This window comes from Mya arenaria, chromosome 7, assembly GCF_026914265.1.
Source record: "Mya arenaria isolate MELC-2E11 chromosome 7, ASM2691426v1".
Classification (NCBI taxonomy): domain Eukaryota; kingdom Metazoa; phylum Mollusca; class Bivalvia; order Myida; family Myidae; genus Mya; species Mya arenaria.
In genome coordinates this window covers 52802590-52820470 of record NC_069128.1, presented here as the reverse complement: position 1 = coordinate 52820470, position 17881 = coordinate 52802590, and the positions used below count along the sequence as shown (strand labels likewise).

The 17881-nt window shown below is 35.3% G+C and overlaps 1 protein-coding gene across 1 annotated transcript; it reads right to left on the bottom strand.

Moving 5' to 3' along the window:
• Positions 1-6117: 6117 nt before the first annotated feature.
• LOC128240087 (ladderlectin-like) lies at positions 6118-12659 on the bottom strand. The gene is made up of 2 exons (XM_052956578.1): positions 12319-12659; positions 6118-6580 (listed from the first exon to the last, which is right to left on the bottom strand). Exons 1-2 carry the CDS (start codon positions 12640-12642, stop codon positions 6167-6169), a joined length of 738 nt encoding a protein of 245 aa, XP_052812538.1. The 5' UTR covers positions 12643-12659; the 3' UTR covers positions 6118-6166.
• Between the last annotated feature and the right edge of the window lie 5222 nt (positions 12660-17881).

The following is a 17881-nucleotide window of genomic DNA, read 5'->3' as shown; positions in this document are numbered from 1 at the left end:
CTGGCTTGGTCAAATTAGACAATAGTGTTCAACAACGGGTTTCGATTTTCTATAGTTTATTTGTTCGTTTCGTTTCATCTCCATAAACCGTCTATGTGTACCGTAAACCGTAAAAACTGAAATTATAATAAAATGACTCATAATCATTAAAGTTATGACAATAACAAACTTTTCACGACTGAGACTAGTATTACACATGACTATTATTTCAAGTATGACTATATATGACTGTATATGACCTTTAACACATTAACTGTAATAGAAGCATGTCCAGATCTACATTGTGATCGTTGAGATTGGGTGCAGTGTATAACAAACAAACTCTAGAACACTACAGCCAAGTTATATTTAACTGTTCACACAACCACACAATCTTGATTGTAGCAGAGGGTGAATTTGTCAACAGAAAAACCATAATTCACAAAGTATAGATCTAGCATATTTCTATTACATGGTTTTACAAAGTACAGAGTATTTATCATACCCTGGACCCTTGAATATTAAACATACATAGCAATTAAACCAAACAGCATATCAATTGAATGACTAGATTTGCAAACACGTGTTGTTAATGGGCAAAGAGAGACAACTCATGTCTGACCCGCACTGTAAATTACGAACGACAACTCTTTCTAGACGCAATTTGCGGAATACCAAAAATGACTCTGGCATTGCCGGAATCATTTAATTACGCAAATAAAATATACCCTCAATGCATAAATTATGCTATCAATGCAAACTATAGATCCATCTAAAGGTATTAATCTTTGATCAATACCGAGTGCTATTTATAGCCCCATGCGGTCTCAGACCATGCCATTTCACGGAGCCGTTCGCAGAGCATGCTCACAGAAAATGCATGTTTACGTTCTAGATATCAAATCGTTTTCACTTAAACTGTGACAAGTACGTTACAAAATGTTTAATTAACTTGCTGCTCCGACCAAGCTGCTAAATATGTATCATTAACTTGAAAAATTCGTTATTCGTTGAAGTTTTATTGACGTTCGTTTGTTCTTCGTTCGACTAGAAAGTGAAAATACAAAGTGCGTATGCGCAACAAAAGTAGCAGGTTCTGACTAAATCGCGGACTAAACCATGTACAAATACTAGCGTCGCAATAATCAAAACGGAAAGGAACTAGCTAAAACTTAATAATTGTTGACTAAGAACTACACAAACAACTTAGTAGGAAAATATTACTAAAATTTTACACCGACAGTAACACGCTCCGCCGGTTGTTGTGGTTTATGCAAAAAAAAAAAATTGAAGCCAAAATGCTGTTAGATCCGCGATGAATGACATCTAGAGTGGTCTTATGGCGGTGCTTATTTTAATTTAAAATATTTAACGGGCGTAATGACTTTAAAAATTGTCTTCAAATAAACCGAGTGGCTGCAATCTGATTGGACAAGCTTTATGAGTACATTTCCTTGATGGTGAAGGACGTTTCAAATATCGGATAACGAAATTTAGTATAACTTAAGTTTACGGGTACGTGATATTTAAAAATATCCAGTTGAAATTATCACGCAATGTGTTATTTCATATTACTTCCCGTAGTTATAATCGGAAGTGAATTTTTTATGTTATTTTCGAAAATACCATTTATTTGTTCGATCGCAAGAAATTTAAGTTTAAAGTGACCGAATGATTTATCATTTTGTTTTCATTATATTCTATAAAAACCCATGGCTGCACTCATAATTAAAATTTGTCAACAACTTAGCGCTACGACGACGTTGGATGCTATCTCGTCCACGGTAAACGTCTGTTTGAAGTCTACATGCGAGTAGATATCTCATGCGCATCATTAAAATATTGAGTTATAAATGCTGCTGATATAATCAACAAATATCTTCTTCACCTTATCTTTATTAATTATTACATCAGCTAGCTTAATTATTGCTTATACAGTGTGCAAACATAATTCGAAGTGATAAAATTTTTTTTGGTTTCATAGGTGTGCTCAAATATTGATGGACAATAATCTAAAAAAAAGAATCACCTTCGGCCATGTTTCACTTCCTTTGCAGAGCCAATGTATGGATACATTACCAGCTGCCATCCATAGATAATATTGATGCTAGAAAAAATGTTGTATTATACACACTACTAAAACACTGCAATAGACAGTTAGTTAAATTGCATTACTTCCCTTTAATCATAAACTCTATTGCATGTATTGTTGATTATAAACTGATGTATACTTTCATAGCACTTGTTAATCAGACTTCACACAGTCAACAGGTTACCAAAACCTCGTGTCTTTGTACATCTCACGGCCATCCCAAGACATGAATATAAGACAAATGCATTTCACAAAGCTTTTCTTTTGTAACAAAGGTAAACCCTAAGGTGGTTTTCCATATTTAATTTAAGTTATTCGTATGGTCGTTCCCCATTGACTTCATTTATTATATTGGTAAGTTATTAATAGAAAGTAATCCGATAACTACATCGTTCTTATAATTCCAATTGAAACCATTATTGGATACCAGCTAGCCCTGCTGCTTGATATAACTCAGTCTGTTTACCAAAGAAACTAAGAATGTCTTTGTCTATGCTAAGATTGTCATCTCCGAAACTGCATATAGATATGGCCGAAATAGAATAGATAGAGCCCAACGTTATTGTACTGTTTGTAACTCTAATGATATAGAAGATGAATATCATTTTATCATAATATGTCCTTATATAATGACCTAAGAAAAAAATATTAGAATATATCATATTAGAAACCCAAGTATGTACAAGTTTATCGAACTATTGTTATCAAAAACATAAGCATACTCGTACTATAGGTAGCTTAGGTAAATTTATAAATCAAGCATTTATGTTAAAAAATTCTTTTATGAATAACATCGTTCCGATCTAAGTATTATGACATTTGTAAATAGCCTCCCATCATACGTCATTACTATATTTTATATATATATATCTGACAGTTTGATTTTGATATGTATCTCTTTTTCCTGTTTTGATACCTTCTTGTTTGTTCTTTCATTTAACTCACGTATACTTTTCTCTTTTTTGTATTCAGGGCATGCATCGTTGTGGCCATACTGAATATTTATATGTGTGTTTAAATTTTCTTTATTCTGTCAAGAAACTGTTAAATAACATGTTTACGACAATAAACATTTCTGTCTGTCTGTCTGTCGATCTGTCTAATATACCAATGTTGAGACATGCATTTCACAGTTTTACAAAAAAGAAGCATGTGATGTTTTACAATTATAAAATGCCCATTCGTAGTTTATAACTCAATTTAGCACTCATATAAAGTCGTTTAAAGTCGTTTAAAAACTCTACGTTTTTTACGTAAACAAATGTCTGAAATACCGGATATCATCTGATATTAATTTTGGTACATTGAGGAAAATAACATCATTGGTATAAGAACACATGTATTATTTCATAAATAATTAGTTCGCCCTTCCTCAAAAATATATTTAAAGGGGCTGTCTCATGTATGATAAAATAGTGAAAAAAAGAAAATTGTCGAAAACTGACATAAACTTGGCATCGATGTGTACAATGCATTGAAACTTACTAACTGAAGTACCACATAGTTTACGTTTAGCAGTTATTTCGTATTTTTCCATTAAAAAGATTACTGGGTATGTCTACCAGGTAGAATTCATTCCTTATGCGTGATTGGCTAGTCGGTGTTATCACGTGATATTACCGAGGTAGGTGTATAGCTTAATTCTGTCACCCGATTAGAATAAACCTTTGTAGCTCAGTGAGTAAGACCCTGGACATCAATTTTGGCGACGCGGGTTTAAACCCGGTCTCCGACACATTTTTTTTTTTTACATTTTGGTACTTATTTTACAATTATTATATCAAAGCGTAACACATTCTATTAGATAATTGTCCCGAGATTCGTTACAGAAAAAAAACCTTTTTGGTGCCAATCTGTGACACAGTCCCTTTAACAATTGCCCATAATTAATTACAGATATCATTTTATTTTACCCAAAACGATTTTTTCCAAACTGCTTTAATAATGTAATTATTTTCTACGACGCTAGATAAATACATTCATTCATGAATTACAACCAATTCGTACTTAAATTTCTTGTCAACTTGACGAAATTAGTGTAATTAAAAGTTTAATCCAAGGCTCAGTTCTAAGTAGTACTCAATGAAGATCATAACACAATCCAAGCAATACACCGGATCCATAAATGCAATAAAGTGCCGAACATAATCTTGTTTAACGCATGTTAAAAGCTATCGAAACAAAGTACACGAGGAATCTGAAGCAACCCCCTCCGGCCCATCAATAATTCGTTAGCTGTTGTTAGCAATATTGAAAGTAAACAATGGACTATTTTAGTACCAAACCCTTTCTATAACATCTTCAACTTCATGGTGACAGAACATAAACTGTGCGGAACGATATCTGCATTTCCGTAAGATACAAGATACAATATACAAGAATCTTTATTTAAAGTCAGGTAACAAGCTAACAAGAAACATTAGCTCGATGAGCTATTTTCAGACATGAAAAACAAACACATATAACATATCAAACCATAACAAAGAGTTGGTGACCTGGAAATAATAGCATATAGTTTTATAAAAGTACAGTATTGGAACAATAATTTACAAAAGCCGTTTCTTAATATATTCATGCATAAAATCATAAGTAAGATTGAAGAGAGCACTGTTTATAGTGATAACATCAACTTGTTTTCCCGGCTGTACGGGAACTCCGCAAGCGCGAGGTTCTTCTAATTGACATATCACTGTTCTTTCAAGAGTATCAATTATGGTAGAAATATGTACATGGGAATTACATCATAATGCAGCGATGTGTAGTTGGTATTTTTGTATAAATAATTCAGCTATTTGAAAACACATTTAGAAAGTATTGCTAAGAGGAGGTTCTTAATTTAACATGTAATTTAAATACTACGAGATTTTACTGATATTATAAGAAAAAGTAGCGTACAAAGGCATGGTTGCTCCTATGATTTGGTCAATCCCTCCATAGAGACAACCATCCAAACCTCTGCCCGGCCATCGTCCTGACAATATCAGCACCTACCACTGTGTGTGAATATTAATTGAAAGAGCTAAATCGTTACATTAAACTTATTAATATATTACACATGCAAACGTTAAGCAAAGCAATGATATCAATGATTATGTCTTATATAGCAACGAGTTTTAAACACAAAAATGAACAACCAAACGGCACATGTTGACCGATCGTAACAACTCGGCCATCTCCGGCAAGCTTCGGGATAATGATCGTAAATAGGCTTCAAGATATACGAAAATGCAATGAGGCCGCCGGCGATTAATGCAATTGTCATTACGCTACGTAGACCCACTCGATAACGTTAACAATGAACTGAACTGAATGACTTTGATTTGTGCCTTCTTATTCGTTTGGAAAAACCTGAAAAGAACGGTATGATGTCACTACTTCTCCTACTTAAAACATTAAATATGTCCCTTGACGGTTGAAAACACATACAACACGTTTTCAATATAGGCGCCACAATGATGTGGTATCTGTTGAATAATGGCCAAGGTGTTTCGAATTATGTTGAATGTACTATGTTATTGACAGAGATATAAATACAACCAGTCCCAACAATTCCTACCTACATTTGCGAATAGTAGGTCATCGTGATCGCGAGGGGTTTTTATGCGACATTCCATTGCCTTATTTCCAGCGCTGTAGTTGGATTGTTATACGGACTGTTTGAAAGGAAGGCATAAAGATTGTGACATAATGCATTTAGTATTGCGATGCATGGCAATATTTGGTCATATCACTGATAGTCGTAAATGACTTTAAAAAACCGTGGACTGACCAAACAATTATACACCGATTTACAGTCGAAACCCGTTGGCTCGATATCGCTTGGCTCGATTTCCACGTTGGCTCGAACTGGATGTCAAGGACCGATTTTCTTGAACTCTTTATAAACATTCCCGCTTGGCTCGATATTCGCGAGGCTCGAAGTATTTTGGCCGTTTCCTGAGATATCGAGCCAACGGGTTTCGACTGTACCGGCAACATTAAAACTTTCACTCAACATACTAAAAGACATCTTTAAAACAAACAAAAACATAATACAACCATCTCACTAGTATATTTGTTTTTGTTATTTCACATTTAACTCATGTTCGATTTGCATCAATGGTAAACGGCAAGCTTTTCACACACCGAGTAATGAAAAAAGTCATCACACAAGCGGTCTCGCCACAGCCCATTGGATGCCTTTACCATACAGCAATTGAGATTCCTGTCGGGTTCTCCAATGGCCTTGTCCCAATTCCGGTATTCAAATGGTTCCCCGCTCACCCACGTCCATTGACCCAGTGGTTTGGAATAGCGTCCACCAAACCAATGCTTCATTACCGGAAGACATGACGCGGATATCAGGGTCTCCAGGAAGCCTTCCTGCGTCTGGTTTCGGATAGTTGCAAGGCGAGCACCCATGATCTTACAATTGTCACGCGCCGATGTCCACTTCCGTTTTTTCGTTTCAATGTAGTAACAAAGACTGCCGAATAAATGCCATCCGATATTACAGTCTTTGTTGTTTCCCTGAAATAAAAATGATACATACTTTTGAGGTAGCGCTTTTTATTGGCGCAGCAATGTAGTTTTTAGGAAATGACATTCGGAACTCCTCGGCCATTTTTTTTCAAAAACAACCTCGGATGTATTTGGACGGTTTACATACTCAAAAAGAGGTACGTTTAGGTCCGCTGCAAGTAGATCGCGTAGTAATTTTATTTAGTTAAACTCTATGTCTTAACTTTTGGGAATCTGAATTATGTTTGCAATAATACACTTCACTGGTAATCAATTTAAACTTAGATCAATACATACAACTCTAAAACACTAAATTTAATTAACGAGTTAATTAAAAAAAATACGAACTACTTCAACTGATGTGCCGGCATACATCCGAGGTTGTTTTTGAAAAAAATGGCTGAGGAGTTCCGAATGGGCAATGATTACCAAAAGTCTCAAGTCTGATGTAAGACTCGAGACTCAAAAATGCATATATTCATTTCATTGTTACTTTCCTGCTAGTAAATCACTGAGGGTGAACATTGCTAAATTATAGTAGTACATGTATTTGAATGTTTTACTTATATTTACATGTATTTTTGTAAGAGAAATGGAAATAAGATGATTGTTTGTCCTACATAGAAATGCTCTTCTGAGTCTGATTCTGAACTCGGATTGGAGAATGTTAATAATCATGGCCCAAGGACTTCTTCGGAATGTGTTTTTGTTTCGGTCATTGCTGGATTGGTAATTATGAAATTGCTATCCATGGTATGCTGGCATTTGTTAAAATAGTAGAAAGAAGTATTATATAATGTAAATTAAATTTATCATGTAACAAGAAACAATATGTTTACGTTACTTAACAAATATGTTTGAGTGTGTTTATCTAAACATTTTAACACTGAGTGTAGACATCACTTTAAGTGCATAGTCAAGAAACATAATGTAAGATTCATCATACATATGGAGGATAAACAACTGAAAATCATAGTTAAACGGTAGTCCGTATTTAACTCCAGTACAATACTTAAAGGTTTATACATGTCGGAGCCGAGTGCCTCATAACGGTCCGAGACGTAAGTATATCAATATGACTTCTCGAAACATTTGTTTTGTTTACCCCTAGTATGATAAAAATGCATTTATCGCAATAAAAACATGCAACACAGCTGAAATAATATTCCACATTTAGCACATTTTCACACATCACAGAATCGACGCGGGCGATACCTGACACGTGGATGTTTATATATTAATTAAATAAGATTATATTGTTGTGTTTATCATTTGTATTATGTAAATTATGACGATGTACTATGTACAAGTCTGAAATCAACACTTCTATCTTTCCGTAAACTTGCGTATATCGCGTTGAATTAGCTACCGAAGAGGCGGGCTCATAACCTTCAACGCATTTATACATTTACAGTTTACATTGGTACCTTTCAAACCCAAGCTTTAAATGACACGATTGAGAACGACGTGGTGACAAACGGTACACATTGAAGTGTGAGTGTTGAAACTGACTGTACGCAGTCGCCGTTGAGACGGTTTTAGTTAACTCTTTCTTTAATGTAAAATTGCATTGTGGTCGTGCAATGTTCAACTGACGAGCACATTCCTTGAAGTTTATTTTCAAACAGTATTGCGCAAACTACTGAAAAAACTGTGTTAAAACGTGTTTGGAAATGGTTCCAGTTTGACTATCGATAATCGGTTCCACTCAAGTAACTGATAATCGATAGTACAATCGGTTTTTGACAATACCGTAGTATTGTAGTTTTATTCTTGTACAATATTTGTAATCCTTAACTATGCTTATGTTATGTGTATATTTGAAGTGATTTTGTGTTGTTTTTTTTTGTTTTTCGGCCATACTGTTAACGATAACAACTGAACACTTCCGAATGTATAAATGATCACAAAGGAGAAAAATGGCAAAAAATAAACGAACGCAAATAATGAGAGGAATGAAAAAACAATTCACCGGTTGGTTAGTTCGGTACATGTAAAGCTATCAGTTGAATGCATCCTGAATAATTTAGATTAATAATGCAATCGGAACTACAGAATCGAGCCCAATGGACAACAACTAACTATAAGGTCATGTAGCATCTGAATGACCAAAGTCTAAACAAGTACTTCATAATGATAGACTAACAAGCACATAACACATACATTATAACAGCGTTAATTGTTAGTTGAGTAATTGCCTTTCGGTAATAAATGGTTCCTTTGGGGTTCAGCCGGTTTACGATATCTAAACCTCACACCTCAATCATCTTTGTGTTCTACGATTTGGAATGGTTGACCGATTAACGATATAAACGTTAAACATGTACAACCATTATGTTATACGCTTTTTGGACGTTCAGCCGATTGACGAGTGTCAGATTATTTTGTTCTCATGTATCCTTTCGATAATTAATAACAAGAGATAAATTTTTTAGACAACAAGAAATCTGCAAGAATAATTTCAAGGAATACCAGCAGCTATTTTTTCTATTTTCACCAATATTCATGTCACCGACATCTTTTAAAGATCTAATTGGTACTTGTGCAACAGTTTTAAGTAGAATTTCCATTCCAAAAACATAAATGGGCAATCCGTATGGAGTTAAAACTCAAAAAATATGTTTCATTCTTGTCGCTTATTTCTTATTGAATTTTACAACTGATTATTTTATTAATCGTACAGTACAAACAGTCTACAACATATCGAATTCGATGCAGTTTCGTCGGTTCGTTCCAACTGAAAACTAGTTCACTTAAAAAAACAAAACAACATGGCAGATATTTATCCAACACGTATGTTGAAATACTGTTTAGTTAAAACAGGCAAAGGACCTTCTGTGGTATCATTGTTTTGAAGAAATACAGAAATAATGGCTACATGCACTTGCTCCACCATTTTTTTGAAACTGTACACAAAACCATTCGCTTGTTACTGCAAGCAAAACTGTCGAAACAGTTTTTTTTAAAAATCGCCGAAACCCGTGAAACCAAACCTGAAACTAGTTTGGTATCAACAAAAACGCAGTGAGATCGTAAGAAGACATTTTGAAATATTCGAGGGGGCTTATTTGTCTAATTTTACAAATATTGAGAAATGGGACAAATATAAGGTTTGGTTGCCATTAACTTGTTTAATTCCCCAGTAAACGCCTGTTTCGGGGAACCCAACATTTATTGATGATATATTTTGACTTAACCAGAATTGACACGTAAACACAAATGCGGGCGTATCCGACACGGCTCCAAAATAAATTGGCCCTATTTACGTCAATAATCAGTGATTATTTTTAAAATACTATTTTTGAGGTTTGTAGTAGGATAAAACCAATCGAATAACCATATTCTTTTTTTATGCGATGAATGCGTTCTAAGTTTTTGCAAACACTTCAACACAAATATGTTTACGAATGTCAACGGTACACGCACATGCGCTAAACTTTGACTTCTTACTCCTTTTATGGGATCCTATTGTCATTTTACAGGTAAGTTTTCATAAAGACGTTGTATTAAAACGCCCTGTACAATTTGCACTAGTTAAATACCTTTCTGGGGAAAATTTTCGATTCAAAGCGCTTAAATTTGAAAAACCACAGTGCACTGTAATTTCTAAACTCATGTCACTATAAATATCAACTACTTTGTGCAATTATTCAAACAACAGCTTGTGGACAATTTTAGTCAAGAATGGCCTAATATAATGCTTTTTCAAAATTATAATATACTTCACATATGTAAAACCCAGTTTCATTTATGGACAGTATCAGGACATTCTCATAAACTCAAGACTTTAACAGGGCGCTATGGGAGAAACAGAGAGGCATGAAAATATCGAATATGTGCATTTTGTGAGAGCAGGGACATCGAAGATGAACTTCTTTTTATGCTTAAATGTGGAATATATAAATTTTCTATCAGGCAACGCTAAATTGAACGTTACTTCGGGCATAATTCTAGCACGTTTAAGTTAATTGAAGTTCTACAAAGTGATAATAAAATAGTGTTAATTAAATGATACTGCTTGCTGTATATAAGTTTCGCAATAAAAATGAAAAAATAAAAATTGACAAAAAATTATACCTATCGTTGATCGTTTTGAATGTTTAAATATTTCTATTTATAACGCATATTACATGCGTTATGTAATTATATGTTTTACCCATGAATTATTTCATTTCACATTGGTTTATTATTCCAAACATGCATCCTATATTATACTTGAGTTTTGTTATATAAACATGTCTGCGGATGAACACATTTAAAACAGTTTTATTTATCACAGGGTGATAATTTGTATATTACATAATCGATTCTGACGTGAACCACCGCACTATTATACTAACTCTTGCCTCTTGGCTGATAAGTTTACGTTTTATTCATTTATTAAAGGGAACTAACTTTTGTGTTTCTATCCCGATCTATATAGAAACGTGTGCGTGCACGTACATACTGAAGTGTTAGTTTCATTATTTCCTTTCTTTTAGTTCGTTATTATGGCTCCGTACGAAGAAATAAACTTACTGACTGATAAACAACGCCACTTTTATAGAATAAATGGCACATAGGGGAGAATCGGCCACAACACTTATTTAGTCTGAGGCCTGGGGCAGTGATTACGAACAGTTTCAAGTCTTAGTCTAGACTCAGACCCAGAAAAGCATTTTTATAAAGGAACAAAAACATATTTATTTCATTTCTTTTAAAAGATGTATGTAAATAAAGGTAAAACATTAAAATATTAATATATATTTCAACAAATTTTACCATCAATACTCTGATAGAAGGAAAGTTACAATGCAATGAGGTTTTGCCATAATGACTCTTGAGTCTGAACTCAGACTTGAGACTGTTTGTAATCACTGCCCCAGATTGCATATAGTTTAGCTATTTATCATGTAGCGTTAGCTAAAGCTGAACTTTCGCTGTTTAAATCGTGTCCCCCCATGGCCAGGATAATTCAGCACCGGGACTCATAACACAAGTAATCACAAACACGTTTTATCAAACAAAAAATCTCAGTAGACTATGAAATAACTACAACCATACCTTTTACTGCACGTAAACGCCTTCTTGTCCAGCACCCAATTCCACTGTTTCCTTCTTTGTTTTATTTCAGTAATACATGTAATTCATTCATATCTACAACCTTACCTTTTTCTGCACGTAAACGCCTTCTTGGTTCTAGCACCCAATTCCACTGTTTCCTTCTTCGTTCTATTTCAGTAAAACATGTAATTCATTCATAACTACAACCTTACCTCTTTCTGCACGTAAACGGCCCAAGCCCCCATTTCCACTGTTCCCTTCTTCGTTCTATTTCAGTAACACATGTAATTTATTCATAACTACAACCTTACCTCTTTCTGCACGTAAACGGCTCAAGCCCCCATTTCCACTGTTCCCTTCTTCGTTCTATTTCAGTAACACATGTAATTCATTCATAACTACAACCTTACCTCTTTCTGCACGTAAACGGCTCAAGCCCCCATTTCCACTGTTCCCTTCTTCGTTCTATTTCAGTAACACATGTAATTTATTCATAACTACAACCTTACCTCTTTCTGCACGTAAACGGCCCAAGCCCCCATTTCCACTGTTCCCTTCTTCGTTCTATTTCAGTAACACATGTAATTTATTCTTAAAAACCTTACATCTTTCGGCACGTAAACGGCCCAAGCCCACATTTCCACTGTTCCCGTCTTCATTTTATTTCAGTAAAACATGTAATTCATTCATAACTACAACCTTACCTCTTTCTGCACGTAAACGCCATCTTGGTTCCAGCCCCCAATTCCACTGTTTCCTTCGTTAAGGCCATGACAGGTTTCATTGTGATTGTCATAGCGAAAGTGGCTGCACACGTCACCACACGTTGACCCAGAGTAGCGCATACAGGCATGTGCACATGAGAGTAGTGACCTTCCGCTCGTTTCAACAACAAGTTCACCATAGACTGTATAGGTTTCCTCAGACTTCTGAAAGAATCCCTTTTCCACTTGACCGTTTGTTTGTAGAAATAAATACCACAGCATAATACAATATCGAACTACTGACACATCAGAAACCTGCGACATTGTTCTGGAATGATTTGTTTCGCGCTTCTTAGGACTTACTCCTTTCACTTATTGCCATGTTATAATCAGTCCGTTTACATGTTTAACGTTTTTAATTAGCGAAAACCTTTTTTGCATGGCTTTTGTTTGATAAATTATGCAACTTGCGTAAGAGTTTGATTGATAGCTTTAGTAAAATATTAAACTGTAATTGTCGAGGGAGCTACTGTATAAAAGCATGCGAAGAAGGAATCGATTGCAATGTTATACATCAACGTTGACAGAAAACATTTTCCCCAGAGCCACACTTGTCATACCCGGTGATAGGAAAGATAGCTGCTAGTCGCATATATCAACCCTTTTAGAATAACGCGGCCGGGGTTTCAGCCCACGACCTTCCGCTAGCTTTTCCTTTCCTTTTTTATGGGGGGGGGGGGTGGAGGTTAAAAGGATTATTCAGATATACGCTCGGGTTTACTTTAAAGTAATTCTACCATGAAGAACATATAAACGATCAAATCTAGTTTAGTATCCCTAACATGATGTGTATTGCTAAAAATAACAAGGGGGTGACAATGGATTGTAATTCTAAATGCAGATTTAATTGTTATTGATGTTTTCTTTCGTCTTCGTGTATTTCATTGTGTTTGCTTGTATATGTTGGCATTTTATATGTCTCGTCTTTCTTGCCATGTTTCAGGGTGAACATTTAAATTAGTTTACTTCATGTTGTTTGTTTGTAAACTATTCCGCAATTCTGTATGTCCCTCCTGTAATTTTGCTCAAGGTGTATTTGCTATAAGCATTATTATATGTTAAATGCAATAAACTGAGTTGAGTTGAGATGAATTAACCACGTCTTGCGCTACAAGCAATGAACACTTACTAAATGTGTGTGTATGTAAGCTTGTTTATACTCGCACTCGGGCCTTGCCCATTCGGCGAGTGCTCCGTTAAGATTGTTAGTCATTTTAGGTTTTCGGAGCGTGCACAGGCAGAATGTAACCCTGGTTAGAGCTACCCTGGTTCTTTAACGTGTTCCAGTGTATAGCACTGTCACACGGGACCCCCATTTAACGTCCCTCCGACGATTAGTATTTTGTTTAGTGATGCGACGGAGAATCGAACCTGCGACCCGTGGAATTGATAGTCAAGTGTTTAACCATTATGTAATAGGGTAGTTTTCTTATGGCTACGACTATATTAACGGTCTAACTCAGCAGTTAGGGTTCAGTGTAGTTGATTAACACGTCGGAAGTCTTTAGGGGCTTTTATTACATGTATTATAAATCCACAGCTCTGAAAGTATATAAACATCAACTTAAGCATATCACACAAGAGTTAACAATTAATTCAGTCTATTTTCTATAATACTTTGAGAATCAATATTCCTCATAATTAACACTATTTTCTAGCGGCCATACTATTACGTAATATAATCATATTAAAACAATACAAACATCATATACAAAACAGGTACAAACACATTTCACATCACATTACATATAATCTAACTAACCATCTGTAGGCCAAACTGCCTTTATATTCTTCCTGACACATACATTCAACTGGTGCCGCAATTCTAAAATAAGTGGATTTATTAATATTACTTATAATATTAACATGCAAGGTTTAATCACTATTTTGACCTTTTAGAAATATTATAACTATCATATTTCCAACTTACTAAATACTTAGATACAACTGCTCAAATGTAATTAAAACAATTACACTTCTTAATAAACAATATTCTAGAATACTAGGTTCTCGAAGTATAACTAATAGACTAACCTTCAATATCTTTTCCCGCCAATTCCAACAATTACAGAAAAAGTAAAATATGATGTGTTCGCCTTGAAAACAAAGAACGGAATGATCCAGTGTTCCCACCAAAAATGTCAATTTAGGGATTGTAGTCACAGATGACCACACAGCAATTATATTTAAAAATTACTAAGAAAGACAACTCTGTACATAATATCAAAGCTGATTTGCTTGTTTTCTCCCTTGCATTACATCAAACTCGCTTAAAAATAAAATGTAAAAATTATGAAACCTGGACTTTGTTACAACTAGACCACGGATCCACCACTAAATAGTATTTCCAGAAAACAATAATTAAATGATTTGGAAAACATGTATTTTGTGTGATTACAATATACTAAATATATTCTTAAAGGCAGTCATGCGCTAGTGCGTTTAAAAAAACTAATACAAAACAAATAAGTGGTACATCTTTTGTAATGTAAAGTTATTAAGATAATCAGTTGTACATTTTTAAATTTCAACTTCAAATGGAATGCCCATTTCTATTTTTGGAATGATAATCATACTTCAAACTGTTGCACTAGTACTAATTTCATCTTTAAAAGATCAGTTCGACCATAGCCAGAAATTTGATACCACCATTTCTTGCCTCTTTGTATAGGTGGACTTTGTAGGATTTCGAAATTTTAGGTGGAAGCAAGACTGTCCAATATCGTATGGAAAATGAAATTGTGATAACATGCGTAATTACTGTCGCGTGCACGTTTGTAAGTTACTCCTCAAATCGACATAGCTTACTACAGAATGTCATGAAGCTAGAAAAGGAAAAAAGTTGTCGGTGAAGTGAATATCGGCTTGCATTTTTTTACCGTTCAACGGTGAAACGAGAATGGCAAGCAAGTGTTTAAAATGGCATGGTCGTTATGTAGGTGAAAATAGAAAAGGTGGCTATAGGTCTTCCTTGAAATGATTCTTTCAGATTTCTTGTTGTCTAAACAAAGGTATCTCTTGTTATTTATTACCGGACAGATACATGTGATAAAAATAATCTGCCACTCCTCAAAACGTCCAAAAAACGTAAATCACAATGGTTGTATATGTGACACATGGATATCGTTGATCGGTTAAACGTATAACAAACATATGCTTTAGGTGTGATGTTTAGGTACCGTAAACCAGCTGAACCCCAGGAACCATGTTTCTCGAAAAAGGTAATTACCCATAATCACTTAACGCTGTCATACTGTTTTATGTGTTTGTTGTTAGACTGAAATCATTGATGCTCCAATACCTTATAGATAGTTGTTGTACATTGGGCTCGATTCTGTAGTTCCGATTGCATTATTAATCTAAATTATTCACGATGCATTCAACTGATAGCTTTACCTGCACTTACCAAACCATGGATAGGGAGAAAGCAGATCACTTTTTAATAGAATCATACTATCTAAAACTCTGGTCCAATAATTTATAAACTTTTGACGATATGATCCGTAGAATATTATCTCTTGTTTACCAATATATAAATATCAGATGCCATGGAGGGCGATGTGAACCCGAGAACGATAATGTCAACTGAGGCGTTAGTGTTAGCGTCTCGAGGTTTAACCATTCGGAACTCCTCTACCATTTTTATCGAAAACAACCTCGAATGTATTTGGACGGTTTACATACTCAAAAATCAAAAAGTGGTACGTTTAAGTCCGCTGCAAGTACATCGCGTAGTAATTTTATTTAGCAGTTTATGTATTCACTTAACTCTTGGGAATCTTATGTTTGCAATAATTAACTTCACTGGCAATCAATTTAAACTTAGATCAATAAATACAACTCTAAAACACTACATTTAATTGATGATATAATTAAAAAAAACTTGAGCTGTCACAGGAGTGACGAATACCCCCAAATGCCGCCTGGACACAGGAATGGCAAAATATTCCTTTGAAAAGAGGCCATTACTCCAAGGTTACTGCACACTGCATCTTCTTTTATCATGCATGTATTGTTTCATTTAAATCTGTTGAGTAATTTAGAAGTTACACTGCTGACAAGGAAAACTAGCTGATGCTCTAGCTGATCTCTTCTGGAATAAGACATCTAGAGCATTCACGAGCTTTTCTTCCAACACGATCATCATCAAATTTTACAAGTACATATTTGGGCTTGAATGCATCCTTATCCACCTGGGAATAAATCCCGGGACTGTTCCTGTAGCCGAATTAACAAGTCCATCTGACAGGTCTATTTTTGTAGTAAGCACTACTGTGGCAAATATGCCATACTTAAGTTCTGCTGGTATTCCACTGGCATCTGATTCAAATGAAGCATGCTGGATTTGTTTTGTTTGTTCAACTTTCCAAGTGTCAATTACTTTTAAGGTAAATATTTGCTCATTTAGTTTTTGAAGGATCTATCGAACTTGACCTGTATCTTCTGATGTTACACCTGCGTACCAAACAAATGTTCAAATCTGTCAAGCCTTTCATGAGTTATCGTCCGGAAACCATTTTTCTATTTTTAGTAACAGTGACCTTGACCCCACCAGCCCCGATATCGAACTTGATCTGTATCTTCTGATGTTACACCTGTGTACCAAAAATTGTTCAAATCCGTTAAGCCTTTCCTGAGTTATCGTCCGAAAACCGTTTTTCTTTTTTAGTAACAGCGACCTTGACCTTGGCCCCACCAGCCCCAATATCGAACTTGACCTGTATCTTCTGATGTTACACCTGGGTACCAAATTTTTTTCAAATCTGTCAAGCCTTTCATGAGTTATCGTCCGGAAACCGTTTTTCTATTTTTAGTAACAGTGACCTTGACCTTGGCCCCACCAGCCCCAATATCGAAGTTGACCTGTATCTTCTGATGTTACACCTGTGTACCAAATTGTTTTTAAATCTGTCTAGCCTTTCATGAGTTATCATCCGGAAACCATGAAAACCGACCGACCGACCGACCGACCGACCGACAAGCTCACTAACTTGATCTGTATCTTATGATGTTACACCTGTGTACCAAAAATTGTTCAAATCCGTCTAGCCTTTCATGAGTTATCGTCCGGAAACCGTTTTTCTTTTTTTAGTAACAATGACCTTGACCCTGGCCCCACCAGCCCCAATATCGAACTTGACCTGTATCTTCTGATGTTACACCTGTGTACCAAATTTTTTTCAAATCTGTCAAGCCTTTCATGAGTTATCGTCCAGAAACCGTTTTTCTATTTTTAGTAACCGTGACCTTGAGCTTGGCCCCACCAGCCCCAATATCGAACTTAACCTGTATCTTCTGATGTTACACCTGTGTACCAAAACGTTTTCAAATCTGTCTAGCCTTTTATGAGTTATCGTCCGGAAACCATGAAAACCGACCGACCGACCGACCGACCGACCGACCGACAGACCGACAGACCGACAGACCGACCGACAAGCTCACTCCTATATACCCCCTCAAACTTCGTTTGTGGGGGTATAATTACGAACTATTTCAACTAATG